The 16173-nt window shown below is 27.6% G+C and overlaps 1 protein-coding gene across 1 annotated transcript; it reads right to left on the bottom strand.

The window, feature by feature from the left end:
- Window positions 1-167: 167 nt before the first annotated feature.
- On the bottom strand, window positions 168-9635 carry LOC108773726 (neuroblastoma-amplified sequence). The gene is made up of 18 exons (XM_018539640.1): window positions 9534-9635; window positions 8472-8706; window positions 7813-8228; window positions 7349-7732; window positions 6753-6960; window positions 6315-6535; window positions 5895-6224; window positions 5592-5797; window positions 5215-5511; window positions 4178-4514; window positions 3648-4084; window positions 3266-3565; window positions 2888-3176; window positions 2457-2774; window positions 1943-2357; window positions 930-1861; window positions 726-851; window positions 168-654 (listed from the first exon to the last, which is right to left on the bottom strand). The coding sequence occupies exons 1-18, from the start codon at window positions 9618-9620 to the stop codon at window positions 379-381; spliced, it is 5814 nt and encodes a 1937-aa protein (XP_018395142.1). The 5' UTR covers window positions 9621-9635; the 3' UTR covers window positions 168-378.
- Window positions 9636-16173: the final 6538 nt, after the last annotated feature.

Genomic DNA, 16173 nt, shown 5'->3' with positions numbered 1-16173 from the left:
TTAAGGCATAAGGATATACGCTAGTTAGACACTATCTGAATTTCTTCATCAAATAGATTCTTATTCTTTAAACGCAATTTATAATTATACATATTTACAAATAAATTCTTTCGTATATACAAAAAAGATATATAAATCTTTCAAAATATAGTCATAGAAAGCTTTGCGGGAGGATTCAAAATTGTTTCAGTCTTTCTTACGTTCTTTCCTCACGAAATATAATAGATTTTGTAACTGAGGCAACTTTAAATTCCATATCGCATGCACGTCTTTTAAAAATTTTTATACAAAACAGAGAGATTACTCATAATAAATACCTTTTCTGTAATCTCCCTTTATATTTAATATGCATCACAGTTTTTTTTTTACATTCAGGATTCATTCCTGCATTAATAGCTGAAAACAAGTATCAAATGTGCATAAGACCGATGGTATTCTCTCCATTAATTTTATAATTTGCAAAGCCTCTAGTATATATTTCTGTTTTTTTAACTCGTTTACAAGTACTTTTGCATTTTCCTCAATGCCGGTTAGAGACTCATTTACAAAGACATATTCGATTATCTGTTTGTATATAATGTGATCTGGTTTAAACAGTGCTGTTAAATCATTTCGAAAAAGTTTTTCCAGTATTAATGGTGGTAACAAAACAGTCTGAAAAAATAAAATTAAATTATATATTTAAGAGTTAACTTTTTATAGACGCATAGATAGACGACAATGACCTGTTGTTCTTTAATAAGAGTTACTGCTTCTTTATGCATCGAAATGTCTTGAGAACACAATCTTATGTAAAGGCTTTGTACAAAGCTAATGTGATCTCGTTCTAGCTTCAAAAATTGTTTGAGAATCTGTGTTACAAAATATATTTAGATAAATATAATATTTAATTATCTGTAAAAAAGAAATAATGCAATTCATTACAATACCTCCTTAGACTCTAATAATTCAATAAGTTTCTCATACTCTTTTAATATTTTTTCTTCAAAATCAGTCGTATTTGATTCTATAAGAGCAATTATCACTTTCATCATTTTTAAAACTGGATGATTATCTATTGTGGTATGCTCTGGCACATTAAATTTCGGCCACTGCAATATCATTCTTTTCACTTCCTGATATTGCTCTAAATTATTTATTTGATTAAACCGTTTCTTAAATAGCTTAAATCGATCTTCCTCTGTCTCATACTCGGCAATGGTGCAATCAAGAGAAAGAACGGGTTCTTCTTGTGAAATTTCTTTGGATCTAATTTTATCCTTCTTATCATTATTTGCTTCCATGCTATCATCGGAAAAATCACCCCAATCATCTGTCCATTCTACGGTATCAATATCACCTGAGATAACCGTTTTCAGATCTTCATTTGCCTTAGAATTTGATGGAATATTAGTTACATCGACACATTCTACAGATACTTGTTCTTCATTAATGGATTTTGAGATTTTCACAGTCTCTTCAGAATGTGCATGGGTAGTAATTTGTTCCAATTCTAATGTATTTATATCTTTTACTTTCACTTGTTTCATATTACTAATATGTGCTTCAAGAAGTAGATGACTTTGCCAATATTGTAATGCTTTAACAATATCACATTCTTCAGATTTATGTGCTGCAATTAGCATAGTTTTCACTAAATCTAATGGATTATATAAATATAATTTTTCACAATTAGTGTATAATTTCTTATACAGTTCTAATGAATAGTAATAGAGCGCAGTCTGTATATACAATTCAGTTTGTGGCAAATCTATAAAGATTGTTTGAGCATCTAAAATACGATCTCTATTTAAACTCAATAGATACGCCATACTAAGTAACCAGTCATTTGACATAGTGTGTTTTGCGCATTCTAAAAGTACTGAAATTAATAAAATAATTTTGTAATTTTTGTTACACAAACATTTACGATTAAATATATTTTTAATAATATAATACTTACAATGATTAATGTCACTTATTTCTAGCCCACAACAAGAGGATTCACTCAACATGGTTATTCTTAAAAGCGCTCGGCAACATTTTAATTTTGTATTTTCTATGTCTGTCATAGAATACTTATTGTAATTTGTCTCATTATCGCTTATCCTATACAGTTCGTGTAAGGATTCATAATAGCATGGAAAACTTTGAAGATTGGTGTCTTCTTTGTGTTGTTCCACTTCAAATTCATGTTGTTCATTAGTTTCTAATTTATTTTTAAAGTTAAGATTCAATCTAGATTTCCAAAAATTAGTATCACTGATGTTTCTTATTAAACTAAATGTAGATTCTTTCATGATGTTAGCTGAACTTTTTACAATCCCTGTTGAAGTTTCCAATATTTTTGGGACAAACTCTTTCGTTTCTATCTGTGGCTGTAAATTACATAATATATTTTTTTTTATATCTCGTATTATACAATATATATGGAAAGTATTAAATTTAGTATAGTTCATTAAAGTAATTTCTTTTACCGTTGTCATAGCATCCGTAAAATCATCTTCGCTTGTATCACTTTCTTCATCTTTTAAATTTTCAAATTCCGTAACGGGCATCCACAATTTCAAATTCTTATGTAACATTTGTATTTCTAACAAATATATATGTTCTAAAACATTACCCAATATGTCACAAGGACCATTATTTACAGCAAACCATAGACACTTTTGTCTAATTTTTAAATCCTGATAATTATCACAACGTCCCAAATTTAAACATATTTCCCAAGCAGAAAGATAATTGTTTTCTGCTAACTGCATACATATCGTGGCACATGTATTATAATCTTCAGTCTATGAAATAAGAAATATATAATAATATATAATATATCAATCTTTACATTTTATTTAAAAAAAAAAACACTTTAAATTATAAAAAAAACGTAGAGAAGAAGGCTATATCTTACCTCGAATGCTTTTTTAGCTATTAATTCCGAAATTTTTCTTTCACGAAGTCTACTGTTATTTTCTTCGATTCGTAAATAAGTTGCTAACATTAATAATCTTTGTTGATTTTTATAAGCATCTCTTTGATTATTTAAACAGCGTTCAATCAAGTTTAATCTATCTACCGTTAATCTAACTTGAAGAGGTAATATATCAATATTAAATTCATTCAGTATTTGAAGCGATTTAATAAGATCATATTCTTCTTTAATTTTTATGTTATCATCTTCAATAAGATCCAAGCAAGTTCTAGAATAATTATTGAAATAGGTTATATTTCAGAACAAGTTATTATATATTTACATATAATTATCATTATGTTAACAATAAATACTTACTTAGCTAATTCCATGTGTGGATCCGTAAGCGTTCTTGAACCATTAAAATATTCTTTGGATGCTTCTAATATAAGATCAATCGCTTTCTCATAGGATACTTTTAACAAAGATTTTTCATTTTTCTTAGTTTCTATTAACGTCGCACAATTGCGAATAATACATTTAATTCTGGAAAGTAAACGAGCCGAAACACATATTTCGAAACAGGTTTCAACAGCAATACATGAAAAAATCAATCCATGTACATCCAACATATCGTTTAATAATTGCGCCCATTCCCTTTCATCTGGAGGTATCAAACTGAAATAATAAATACATAGTCTCTCATATGTCTATTATGATAATCATTTAAAATTTATAAATATTATACGCTTGACACAACCTTTTATTTAAACTTCTTGCTGTTTGGATTAACAGTGATTTAGCAACATCAGGATCGTTTATATTCTCTTGTATAAATTTTAACGTTATTTTTACACCGTATTTGCTTAAAATTCTAACACAGTCAAGTTCTCCTTCACATTCTTTTAATAATGATATATCCCATATTAATATATCTTCTCGTGTTGTGTTTGATCTTGTTTCATCATGATCTTTAGATATCGAATCTAGAATATCTTTAGCTTTTTCGTACATATCAAGATTGTCACAGGCATATATACAATCTAAAGCTAAAGTAACAACATCATCTATCGATTCAATTATTTCAATATCCTGTGTCTGTTTTAAATATTCAAAAAATTTAACTGGAAACGTCAAATCGTCTTTACTTAAGCAGATTAGATAATCACTTAATAAGAATTTCTGAAGATCTCCACCCTAAAATATGTAAAATTTATATAAAAATAATATTCTGTTATAACATTCTGTATATACATGTAATTGCAGTGACTCAAATTTTACTATACATACCAAATATTGATGCCTTCGTTTAATAAAAGGCAATAAAAGATTCTTTATATTTTCAACAAAATTTACTTCATTTGATGTACTCATCAAAAGCTTTATCTTTTCCATGTTGCTCATTTTCTCTAATTTATCTAACGGCATATCCTCCAAATGCACGGTGTACACAAGATCGTCTAAAGTTTCCAATTCTAATAACAAGTCTTCCAAGCCTTTAATATTATGAGACTTTCCAATTTTAACTAACTGCAAAGCATTATCTACTAAAGAGCTATTCTTTTCAATTTCATAAGCACGAGTTCTATACCATTTTTGTAATAAATCTGATGTAAGTTGTGCGTTTCTAAAGAAAAAATAATGATGATTAGATAATATAACTAAATAGAAAATATAGATAATACAAGATGTCCCAAATTTATATGGCCAAACTTCGAGAGCGTGTAAGGAATCAAAAAAGACAAAATGTAATTTTCGAAATATTATTTGTTTTCAAAGCGAAATATTATTTTAATTTTTTTACTTCTTCAGCGATAATACTTCAGAGGCAATATGCGCACTGATTTTTGGACAAAAGAGTACCGGCTTGGTGAGTCATTACATTGACCAGATCAGTGTTTGATTGCAACACGAGCTGCAATGCGTACAATGCTGCATAAGACAACACTTTGAACAATAGCTACATTAAATAACAACTTGAATAAATAAGTGTAAATAAATAAGTATAAAAATTAAATAATATTCAGTACTAAAGACCGTTAATGTAAGAATATAACTATATGAATACGAAGCCTATAACAGTCTAGTTTGGATCTTTAATTGCTAATTAATATATTAGCTTAGACTGTTATAGGCTTCGTATTCGTATAGTTATATAAAAATTAAAACTATTTATATGTCTCTCTTTCTTTTTAATTTTTTTTTTTTTAATAAAACAAAAACGAGCATATCTTTAAAGAATTTTTTTTTTTAATTTTTCGATCCTCTACACCCGAAATTTTATCATTTAAAATCAGGATATCTTGTATAATACAAAGTATTTTTACTTATATATTAATAGTGAAGGATCCAACTCGTATAATATTTCTGCTTGATCATCCAAATCGAAATTTATTATTTCATTAAATTCGTGTCTTTCTGACCAATCTTTTTGTCGTAATTCACGTTGATATAACAAAAATAATTGACTTTCCAAATCACATTCTGGTAGCAGTTTTTGGTAATCTAATGTATTTAAAGTTTCTGGAAAAAAGCTGATAATTGCTAACCAATGAGGCAATAAAGTTTCTCCATAATAGGTAAACATAATTTCAACAGCTCGATAATCACTATCTTTGGCAAATCTGTAATTTAAAGAATATTTATAACAAAAAATATATAATATTTCATAAATCAGTGACAAAGTATGTTACTATATTAATACCTAATTGCGTTTTTAATAGGTGATAACCTTCGAAACTCTTCATAAAATTCTTTCTTGTATTTGAGTGGCGATTCTAATATAATTTCATACGTGAGCAATTTGTCTAAATGATTTAGAAGTTGCCTCCGATATCTAATTAAATCTTTCTGTGCTTCAGATAAATTTTTTATGTCTATTTTTTCAAGCATTTCATTGACTTTCTGTACCTATTAATTAAATTAAATTACATACAATTTTTCTTTATAATATACATAAGTGAGGCTGTATTTTATAAGACATATTATCACATATAGTTTTGCTTACCTGTCTTAAACTTACAGTAATTTGATCTAGCGTTTGCCAATCGTCATCTGTATCGGGAGTTACAAATTTGTCATTGTCGCAAATATCGATAGCTACTAAAGTTTCTAGATTTGCACCTTTCAATCCGAAATTTAATAATTCTCTTGCAGCTTCCATAGTATCAGGGACGCGTACAACACATTCATTTAAAACCCAAGATCTTTTGCTTATTTTACTTAAATGTTCTGTAATAGCATTTAAAGATAATTCTGACTTTCTCCACTGGGTTTGGTATACAAGATCTGTATCCAAATTATATGTATTTGCTAAAGCCAAAGCTTCCTCGTATTCCTAAAATATAACCTATTAATTTTTTATTCGATGAATAAAAGTTAATTAATAACCAAATTAAATAAAACGTAAAACTATTTATACATATACCTCAATGTCTATTTTTCTAGAGTATAACTCTTCCGGAGTAGTGCTTTTTAAGCCCAGAATTCTATAAGTTCGATGCAATACTTTCGATTTCTTTCTTTTTGGTTGAAATCTTTCAATATCGGTTATTGAATACAATGTGCTCTGTACTAAATTTGTAGTATAATTTAATATAGTAACAGGTTCCAATTCATCATCGTCCTTCTCACTTTCAGATGATGCTTCTTTATATAAGATTAAAGATAATTATAATAAAATTAAATTTTATTTAAAATGGAATTGATTTTGTTATTTATATATATATATATATATATATATATGTAATATTTATGTGATAAATTCCTACATTCTTAATGAAGAGATCATATACAATTAGTTAATAAATAATGTTATATATAAGATAGTTATAAAGTAGTAAACAATAAATATATATAAACAAACCTGACAAATGACCGTCGTTGGGTTCTCGACTTCGTTTTTTACTTGTAATAAAAGTTTCGCAATCTAAACACAAAAATCCTTTTTCTAAACCAAGTTCGCATATTTGTGGTTGGCCTGCTAGAAATTCTGGACTAACGCCTAAAAGATTTTTTAGATTCCATATGGAGCAGACTGAAGTAGAGCCTGAATATCGAGCTATTATAATAGCCTTCAAACAGAAAATTTATTTTAAAAAATAGTAATATTTTACATATACATATAGAACATTATAATAGGCTTAACTAATTACAATTTTTAATCAAAGGGAAATAAATTACCACATGTAGTTATATACAACAGTAATGTATTATTTAAATAAATTTATCCTATGTTATTATACTTAACATGCGAAGTCATACATAACTTAACATTTTACAAATTCACAACGATTTATTAACTGATAATAGACGAATTTATGTAAATAATACATTATTGTAATATAAGTACAACTGTGGCGTGGCCATTTATGCTAGATTTAATAGTAATATCTCATTAACAAATTAACATTGCTTTAAAAAATGATTAACTTTGTATTTTTAAATAATCAGATATCTTACCTGATCATTCCACCAGCCAATATCTATTGGATGAAATTCTGTAAATCCTGGTGGAAATTTTTTAGATTTTGTAAATCCTAAAGGATTAGATATATCATATTCTGGTTGTTCAGACAACTTCCATTTTTTTTGTAATATTAAATTTGGCAAATTCCACAGTGAGACTGAACCATCCATATGCAAACAAGCCAGAAATTCACCATTTGGTGAAATTTTTATAGAAAATATAATTGACTCTGATTGAAAATTGAAAATAGGAATTAAATTCCATATAGAAAATCGCGAATTGCTGGTAGTAGAATCTTCAAATGTAAATGATAATTTGCAGTATGGATAATCATTCAAAAGTCGCCACGAAGTTAATCCAGATTCGGATGCAGTAGACTGAAACAATATATAAATATATTTATATTTAAAAGATTATGTATCATAATTTATATATATATATATATATATTTATTTACCGTCAATTTTTGCGTTAACATATTTCCAGCAACATAAAATAAATTATGTTTTTCATCATAGGTAACAATGTTAACACCGTTTTTGTAAAAATTGCCAAAAGAAAAGTTATAATTTGCATTGAAACCACTTGTAGAAATATAATAAGATCTGAGTAACCCGCTGTATGAAATTAAAATAAATTCATAGATCCATTTTTCATTCATTATCCTTGGTTTAAGAAACAACATTGATGCTATAGCGTCACCAGCTTCAAGAATATGAGGACTTTGTGAAATTGTTTTCGAGCTTATATTAAAAATATTATTTCCCAGTGCGTTGTAAAAAGATGTATAGCCACTACTAGATGCCAATGCTAAGATCATTCCATCGGGACTCCAGACAAGTTTACGCCACTGAGGAAAAGCATCCTTTGGAACTAGAAAATACATTAAAGTCATTCATATATAAAAAATTTGTAGCATAATATCATAAGTAAATATATCGATCAATCATGCTTAAACATTCTAAAACGTAAATTTGCTTATGATTTTCTTTACAATTATGACTAAAATTCTTTTACATGCAATGGTCTTAAGCATTTTACATATAAGAGATATAGAGAATTAGATATCTATCACATTAATAGTACTCTAATATGATATATTAATATATTATTTACCAAATGCCTTTCCTACTATAGAAGAATATTCATCTTTAGCCTTTCGTATTTCAATGATATTCTCTTGTAAAATAGCAAGTACCCGACCATGATCTCCCACAGCAAACTTCCAAGGTAGTGTAAGACTAACTTGTTGTGAGATGCTTTCAGGTAAGGAGTATCTGTTGTTGAGGTACCTGAGAGCATTTTTTATCGTTCCAGTAGTTGAAAGGATAGCTGTATCGTTCTTGCATTTCTAAAATATGGAAACATTTTAAAGATTTAACTACAATAATGTTTCTTAACTCTGTTATTTCCCCCTGCATGAATGTATAGAATAACTAAGTTTTCACTGAAGGAATCTGGTCAGAATTGGGTTAAAGTTGAGTCAGAATTGGATTCGAATAAACATTCTTATCTAATTCTATAATGACTAGCGAGTTGGTAATCAATAATCAGTAGTTGATAAATCAGAAATGAGTCTGAAAGATAGTCGGTGACTTAAGTAATTTATTAAAATTGATAAATTGATAAGAGTTGGTTGGCAACTAACTTCTAAGTGGAGGTCTACAATGAGTTGATAGTCTTAAATTATAAGTGATAGTCATAAATTATAAGAAATTGACAAATCACAATTGAATGTAAGAAAAATAATTGATCACGATTGATTAGTTTCTTATGACTTAAGATTTAAAGTTTAAATCTATAATGGTTTATTATAGAAAACCTATTCGACTTTAATCATTAAACTCTCTCTTAAGCAAATTAAAAAAAACCTAATTTTTTAAATTTAAAAACATAAGTTTTCCGGTTGATATATCATTGATACAATAAGTCGTTAATTGTACAAGTTATTTAGCTCGACTAATAGGAAAAGAATGGAGTCTAATTTGGCCTGTTTTAAGAAAATCGATTATCTTACAAGTTGACTGTTAAGTCAACTTCAACGATTCATCTATAAGATTTAGGATTACTGACTACTGACTCATTAATCAGCATGAGACTACATACTACCGATTCATTGTAGAATTACAATCAGTGAAAATTTATATATCTGACATCTTGTTATTAATTTTGACTTACTATCAATTCCGGTTCTTGCTTACGAACAAAATATTCCAATAGTTCGTACAATATTGGTTCGTTTGACGTTTCATCCACTGTGCTCATCTTGTCACGTCTTGTCATCACACAAACGGAACAACACTCAACTCAAGACTAAACATATAACTCACGTAGCCGTAATGGCCGCAGCACACACTTTTGCATGACGCATAAGGGTGCAGTCACATGGAGTCAGAAATAACGGAACGGAACAGTAACGGAACATTGATAGAAAAGAGATAGAACAATCCTATCTCTTTTCTATCAATGTTCCGTTCTCATTCCATTCTGCTATTTCTTTCTCCATCGGGACGCACCCTAAGAGAATCAACCAATCAAAATGCTTCTCTTCCATGAAGTGAGAGAAAAAGAAGGATTATGATTTGTTGATTTTCTATGCATCATGCAAAACCAACACACACTTGTGCATAACGCATAAACCATATACATAAAGAATTTGATTGGTCCATTGACTCAAGCATAAGAAAATGGACCAATCAAATTCTTTATGTATATGGTATATGCGTTATGCAAAAGTCTGTGCTCCCCGCTTAAAAAGCCACAGAATATACATATATAGAAACCTGAGAAAGGACATGAAAGCCTTTTACCTGTAATCGCAAAAGGCACTACCGCCAACTACCGCCTTCTGAAGAAGTGGATGTCAACTATCACCAACGAGATACTTTTAAAAACACTCAGCGCATTATGGAAGTCGCATAACTGTTAAATTTAAGTAATTAAAAATAATAAACTGATAACACAGTACTAACTTTATAATTTATTAGTTTCGTAGACACACACACACGCACACAATAATTTTTCAGTATTTATAATAAAAATAACTATATATAGTTTTGCATATATAAATGTAATATCTAATTTTTTTTAAATCTTAAAACCTTTAGTTTAAAAAAATGCTAATATTTAGTATGTAAGTACTTATGTATTTATTATAATAATAAATTTTGTATTAATATTTTCATTTATCTAATGTTATTTTTAAAATATAATTTTTATAATTAAAATTTTAAAATATATGATAGCTAAATGATGAAATAATTATTACATCAGTATTTTATATATGCAACCAGAGGTTTTTCTGATGCAACGATATTTTACATATAGATACATCTAGATACGAAATAAAACAATAATGCATGATATATCTTTATTATAATAATTTTCTATTATATAAGAGTACCACTAATGCTACAGAATATTACAATAGAAAATTGTATATTACAAATTACTCATATTTTAAACACATAAAAACTCAAGAAATAAGAAATAGAATATACTGGCTGTAATGGTCGAAGCTGGATCTTAATGCTTTTTAAATAATTTGATGTGAATTATATATATACATATATAGATCCGTATTCAAAATGCATTTTTATGGATAAAAATGCACTTTTATCTTTAAAATTCGATAATATGCGTAACATAAACTATAGCATGTTAAGGCGCTAACACGTTGTAAGCACATTCTAAATACGGACTATGTATATATGTATATATACTTACATATACCAAATTTGTAATCATTTTAAAACTGTGTGCCGAAAATTTTTCCGGACTTGAAAATATAACTAAACTAACGAAAAAAATTCACAATTAAGTTTTGATACTTAATAAGCATCTATTAAAGAGATCTTAACATGAAGAAATCTGAAAATTAATATTTTTATATATAAATTTAAATAATAATGACGGATAACGAGTAAATGAGAGTAATTATGTTCAACGCGATAATTGGTACGCAATTCAATTAAACGGTAAATTCAAATTAAGTCCTAATATGCAATAACTGCAATGTCCCTTTCAGATCCATATTTAAAGAGATGTTAAATCAGTTAATTGCTATGCGGACATTTTTACTTTTATTTGCCTTATTCATCATTATTGTTTGAATTTTGGACAGTCCGATATTTTTTATACATAAATTTAAATTGTAAAATTAAAAGCATTCTTATAAGAAAATTTTAGAAACGTAGTATTTCTTACACTGTTCTTTTATGTATAGGTGCAGTAAGAGCATCAATTATCATCTTTTTTCTTACTGTTTTTTCGGGTTCTGAAATATTTTCTAAATGTACGCGAATATAATTAGCAAATGACTGATCAATTGTTCGTGTATTATCTGAAGTGTTTCTTGTACTTTTGAGGAAATTCAGAATTGTTTTACTGATGTTTGTCAATGTATCTTCAATATTTCTTGCTTCTTCAATTTTACGTCTTTTGAATCTTGAACAATTTATTTGTTTGGTACGGTTACTATGATCTTGCTCAAGATTCTCTATGTCTTGAGATGTATCTCGACAGGTACTAATAATTCTTTTCTTAGATACTTTGACAGTATTTTGCTGTTCATATTCCGATTCGCTAGTAGATTCATTATTATTGTTATTTTCCTGTTTTACTGTTGTATCTTTTATGAATTGATGTGTATTCCTTCTGTTTCGTTCAATGTTGGAAAAAGTTCTAAAGTAACAAAAAACGTATCTAAAAATTTTCAATTAAAAAATTATTTTAATTAATTTTATAATGTAATACCACTTACCTTCGCCTTTTAATAAAATTGTCAAGAAAAGATAATTGAGTAAAAAATGGAAATGGTCTCCGTTTTGTACAAGTATTTCCAATTTTGGAATTATTTCTAATATTTCTTTTTTCACGATTATATTGATCTCTTAAAGAGGTGAATCTTGTTTGACAATATTTAGGTGTGTAGTGCTTACCTATAAAAAAATAAAAATTGTAATTAATATTAATTGAGTTATTCATAAATTTAAATACACACTAATATATATCATATTAACGTAGCTATTATTACAATAATGAAAAACTATTAACCTAAATTTTTCTGTTGCATAATAGTAGAAATTTCGAACCATGCATTTCCTTTTATTTGTTTATTTGGAAAATCCTTATGACTATTATCATATAAATATCTTCGTTCCTTATATAATTGTATAAGAACATCGTCGCTATCTTTTCCTTCAATAACATTTTTAGGTAAAGATTCTGTACAATCAACTGAATTTACAATTATAAAATGGGAATCGTCCATTTTATAATTAACTTCTAATATCACTGAAAGCATGTAGAAAAAACATTTTTATTAAAAATATAATTATTTTTGCAATCAAAAAGCATGTTTCTAATACCATTTTTTAATAGATATAAAAATATTAGGTAAACATATCGTTAAATTGTGTGAAACGAATTTAAAGAAACTTATTATTTTAGAATAAAATTATAAAATAAAAAAAGATTGCTATTAATAATATAAAAAATTACGTATTATATGTAAAATGTGTAATAAATAAAATTTGTTGCATGTGTAAAGACTTATTTGTTCAATTAATGTAATGGGGACAAAGATGTCTATGCTATAGACATTTCTGTTTAAAACATTTGGTCACATTTGAATTTGTAAATGCATATCAGAACATATTCAAGATAAGTGTTTTTTTCTAAAATTGTATTTTAATATTATATACAGTGGGGTAATAACTTTGTCCACCTTGAACATCTCTGTTATGTTTAGAGGTATGAAAATATTTTAATTACAAAAGTTGTACGGTATTAAAAGGACCATAACATATGCTGGTTATAATTTTTTTAGGTGGTGACGCTTCGGAGATTTTAAGGTCAACTTCATTTTTTTTAATGGAATTATATGAATTTTTTTCATTATATGATTCCTCTAATTATTCTGTACATAAAAGTATCAAGGAAGAGATATAAAAAAACCAATAGTTTACGAGATATATATATTTGACACATTCATTTGGTACATATTGACATAAAATGTTTAATAACTCGTGAACTATTGACTTTTTGATAATAGTACCTTAATGCTTTTGTGAACAGAATAATGAGATGAATCAATTGGTGTAAAGAAAACACATAGTTGCTATAAAAAAATATGTATGCAAAATGGATAATTTAGAACTAAGCAACTATGTGTATAGCGATAGCAATAAGTTTCAACTTATCAGAAATTGAATACACAGGAATACACATAGGATGAAACTTATCGCTATCGCTATTCCCTTGCATTGTGTCTTGGGCTTTATTCTAAAAACTTATCAATCGACCTGGTATTACACTGTATTACACATAGAAAAAGCATTAAGTTATCTTAGGAAGATAATATAGCGTCAAATTCTATCACTTCAAAACGCTATATCTTTTAATCTAAATTGATTTTATGTGAATGTGGCAATGGAAACATTTGTTCAGAATCACAAGAATATAACATAAGAGTATAACATATCTCAAAACGAACCAATTTGACCAAGATTATTTTTCCATATGAAACGTACGCAGTCCTTTATTCATAATAACTAATTGTACAAAAATAAAAGTATTTATATTAAGTATTTTTCACTAAAACTACTCAATAACAACTTAGATGGTTGTTTATTACTGTTGTCAGTATAATATAATCAGTATACATAACAGGAAATATAGATTTTCAGTACTAGTAGTCAACTTGCAGTATTACACAATCATGGTTTATGAGATAAGACATTGTTAAGATGGTTACTAAAGAGTAAAGTGCTGAAAATTTGAGATGCTCATTAAGGCCCATCCAAAATTACAAATACCTGCACAATTTGAGTAAAATATTAAAAAACTAAGTGTATATCTTAATAAAATAATATTATATAGTAATAAGTAGTAGAAACATACAATAGTAAATTAAGTTGCATCTTCATCGAATAAAAACAAAGCAAGATTATTTTTATTTTCCAAGGTTAAATTTATATACAAATTTATGTACATAAATATCTTTTTAAAATGGCCATTGATCTATTACTTTTTTATGACCATTAAAATCTTAATTTTTTAAACTACTATAATCTCGTTTCCGAGAAAAGTTTATGATAAGATTTATATGCAGTTCGTCAAAGAAGCATTTCTGAGCCTTATTTATCACTAAGTTTTTTATACATGAAAGGTTATATTTTCAACATTTTTTTCTCTTACTTCATCATAAATACTGTAAAATTTTGCATACGTTAATTTTGGTACTTCAACTTTATTATATTACAAAATTAGAAATTTCCATGGTAACTTGAAATTACCTTAAAACAAAGCAATTGAAAAAATGTGATAATACAATATATTGATATAAAATTGCTTTCTTATGATGAGCAAATAAGTTATATTGATCTATTAAAATAAAGAACTTCAAAAGGCCATTCTATTTATGTAAACAATTAAAAAATGATAATTCTTTAGTTATGCCCGTTGCTCCAATAAATGAGCGACATATAAAAATTTACACTTTTCACATTGTCGCCCTAGAAAAAACATATGATCAATATTCTGAAAACAACACCGTACATCACCGTTTTTAAAATAATCAGTTATGATAGACAAATATTTAGATTAATAGCATAATTTAAAAAAGAAGAACAGTAAGATTTAAACAGATTTAAACAAATCAATTAAAATCATACATGAGAACTTAGTCATATTTAGCAATATTAGCAATAAAAAAGAAGCACTTGACTATGTCTTGATATACATTTAGATAGCTAGAAATTTCTGCTTCCTTGATCTCCATGTATACAAACGATTTTATATACATATAAATGAGGTTGTGTTTCTTCATCATTTCAACATTTTGTTACACATTCACAATTCATGTTCAAAATATTGAAATATTTGAAATAACTACATCTGGAGACACGGTAGTGTCTCGGCACTAAATCACACTTACCGTTAATTGAATAAAACTCTCAATTTCAAAAAAGTAACCACTTTACAACTGTAATTATAAAACTTGACGCAAGTGACGCAATCTGATACGATGCATTAAGTTAAAACTTCGACTATACAGAAAAATCTGAGAGAGAACATGAGAGCTTATTTCCTGTAACCGCAATAGATGCAACTTTATTTTGAAGCGCCTCTATGTCCACAAAACGTGGACATTGAACTATGTAGCCAATGTCCACGATCGTATCGGTAATGTCCACGATTTTTGGTTCGAATCTTCCCTATGTACATGATTTTAAAAAAAATGGTTCTGAGGTACCAAAATTGGAACTAAAAGGGTCAAGTGACCAGTAGGGGGGATATTCAAACCTATAAGACCTCACTACACGGTCAATAATACTGATTGTGAGTCAGTATTACTGACAGTATACATTAGTTTTTATAATCTTATACGAACAGATATTATTAATAATATTTCACTTCAGTTTGACGTGATTTGACGTATATTATTATCTATGGCGACATGGATCTTAAGGAAAAAGCATGTATTTAAGTCCAAATCATCGTCAGTATTCTACGTCAATCCATTAGGCCTCTGTTGTCAGTATCAACGAATATTGACAATATTATTGATTGTGTGTGGTTAATATTAACCACACACAATAAATAATATTGTCAGTATTCGTTGATACTGACAGTATTACTGACCATGTACAGAGGCCTATACGCGCATATCAATATGAATATAACAGGTTATACTAGTAAGTTCCTGAGCGATGTGTTAACTAATGTTATTAACAATATTTAAGTCTGCATTATAGAGAAATATACCGTTTCTCAATCTAAAATAATGCAATATTAAATAATGTTAATAACATTA

This window comes from Cyphomyrmex costatus, unplaced genomic scaffold, assembly GCF_001594065.2.
Source record: "Cyphomyrmex costatus isolate MS0001 unplaced genomic scaffold, Ccosl1.0 scaffold1034, whole genome shotgun sequence".
Taxonomy (NCBI): domain Eukaryota; kingdom Metazoa; phylum Arthropoda; class Insecta; order Hymenoptera; family Formicidae; genus Cyphomyrmex; species Cyphomyrmex costatus.
Note: the sequence above shows the minus strand (reverse complement) of the source record. Positions and strands in the feature narration are given on the sequence as shown.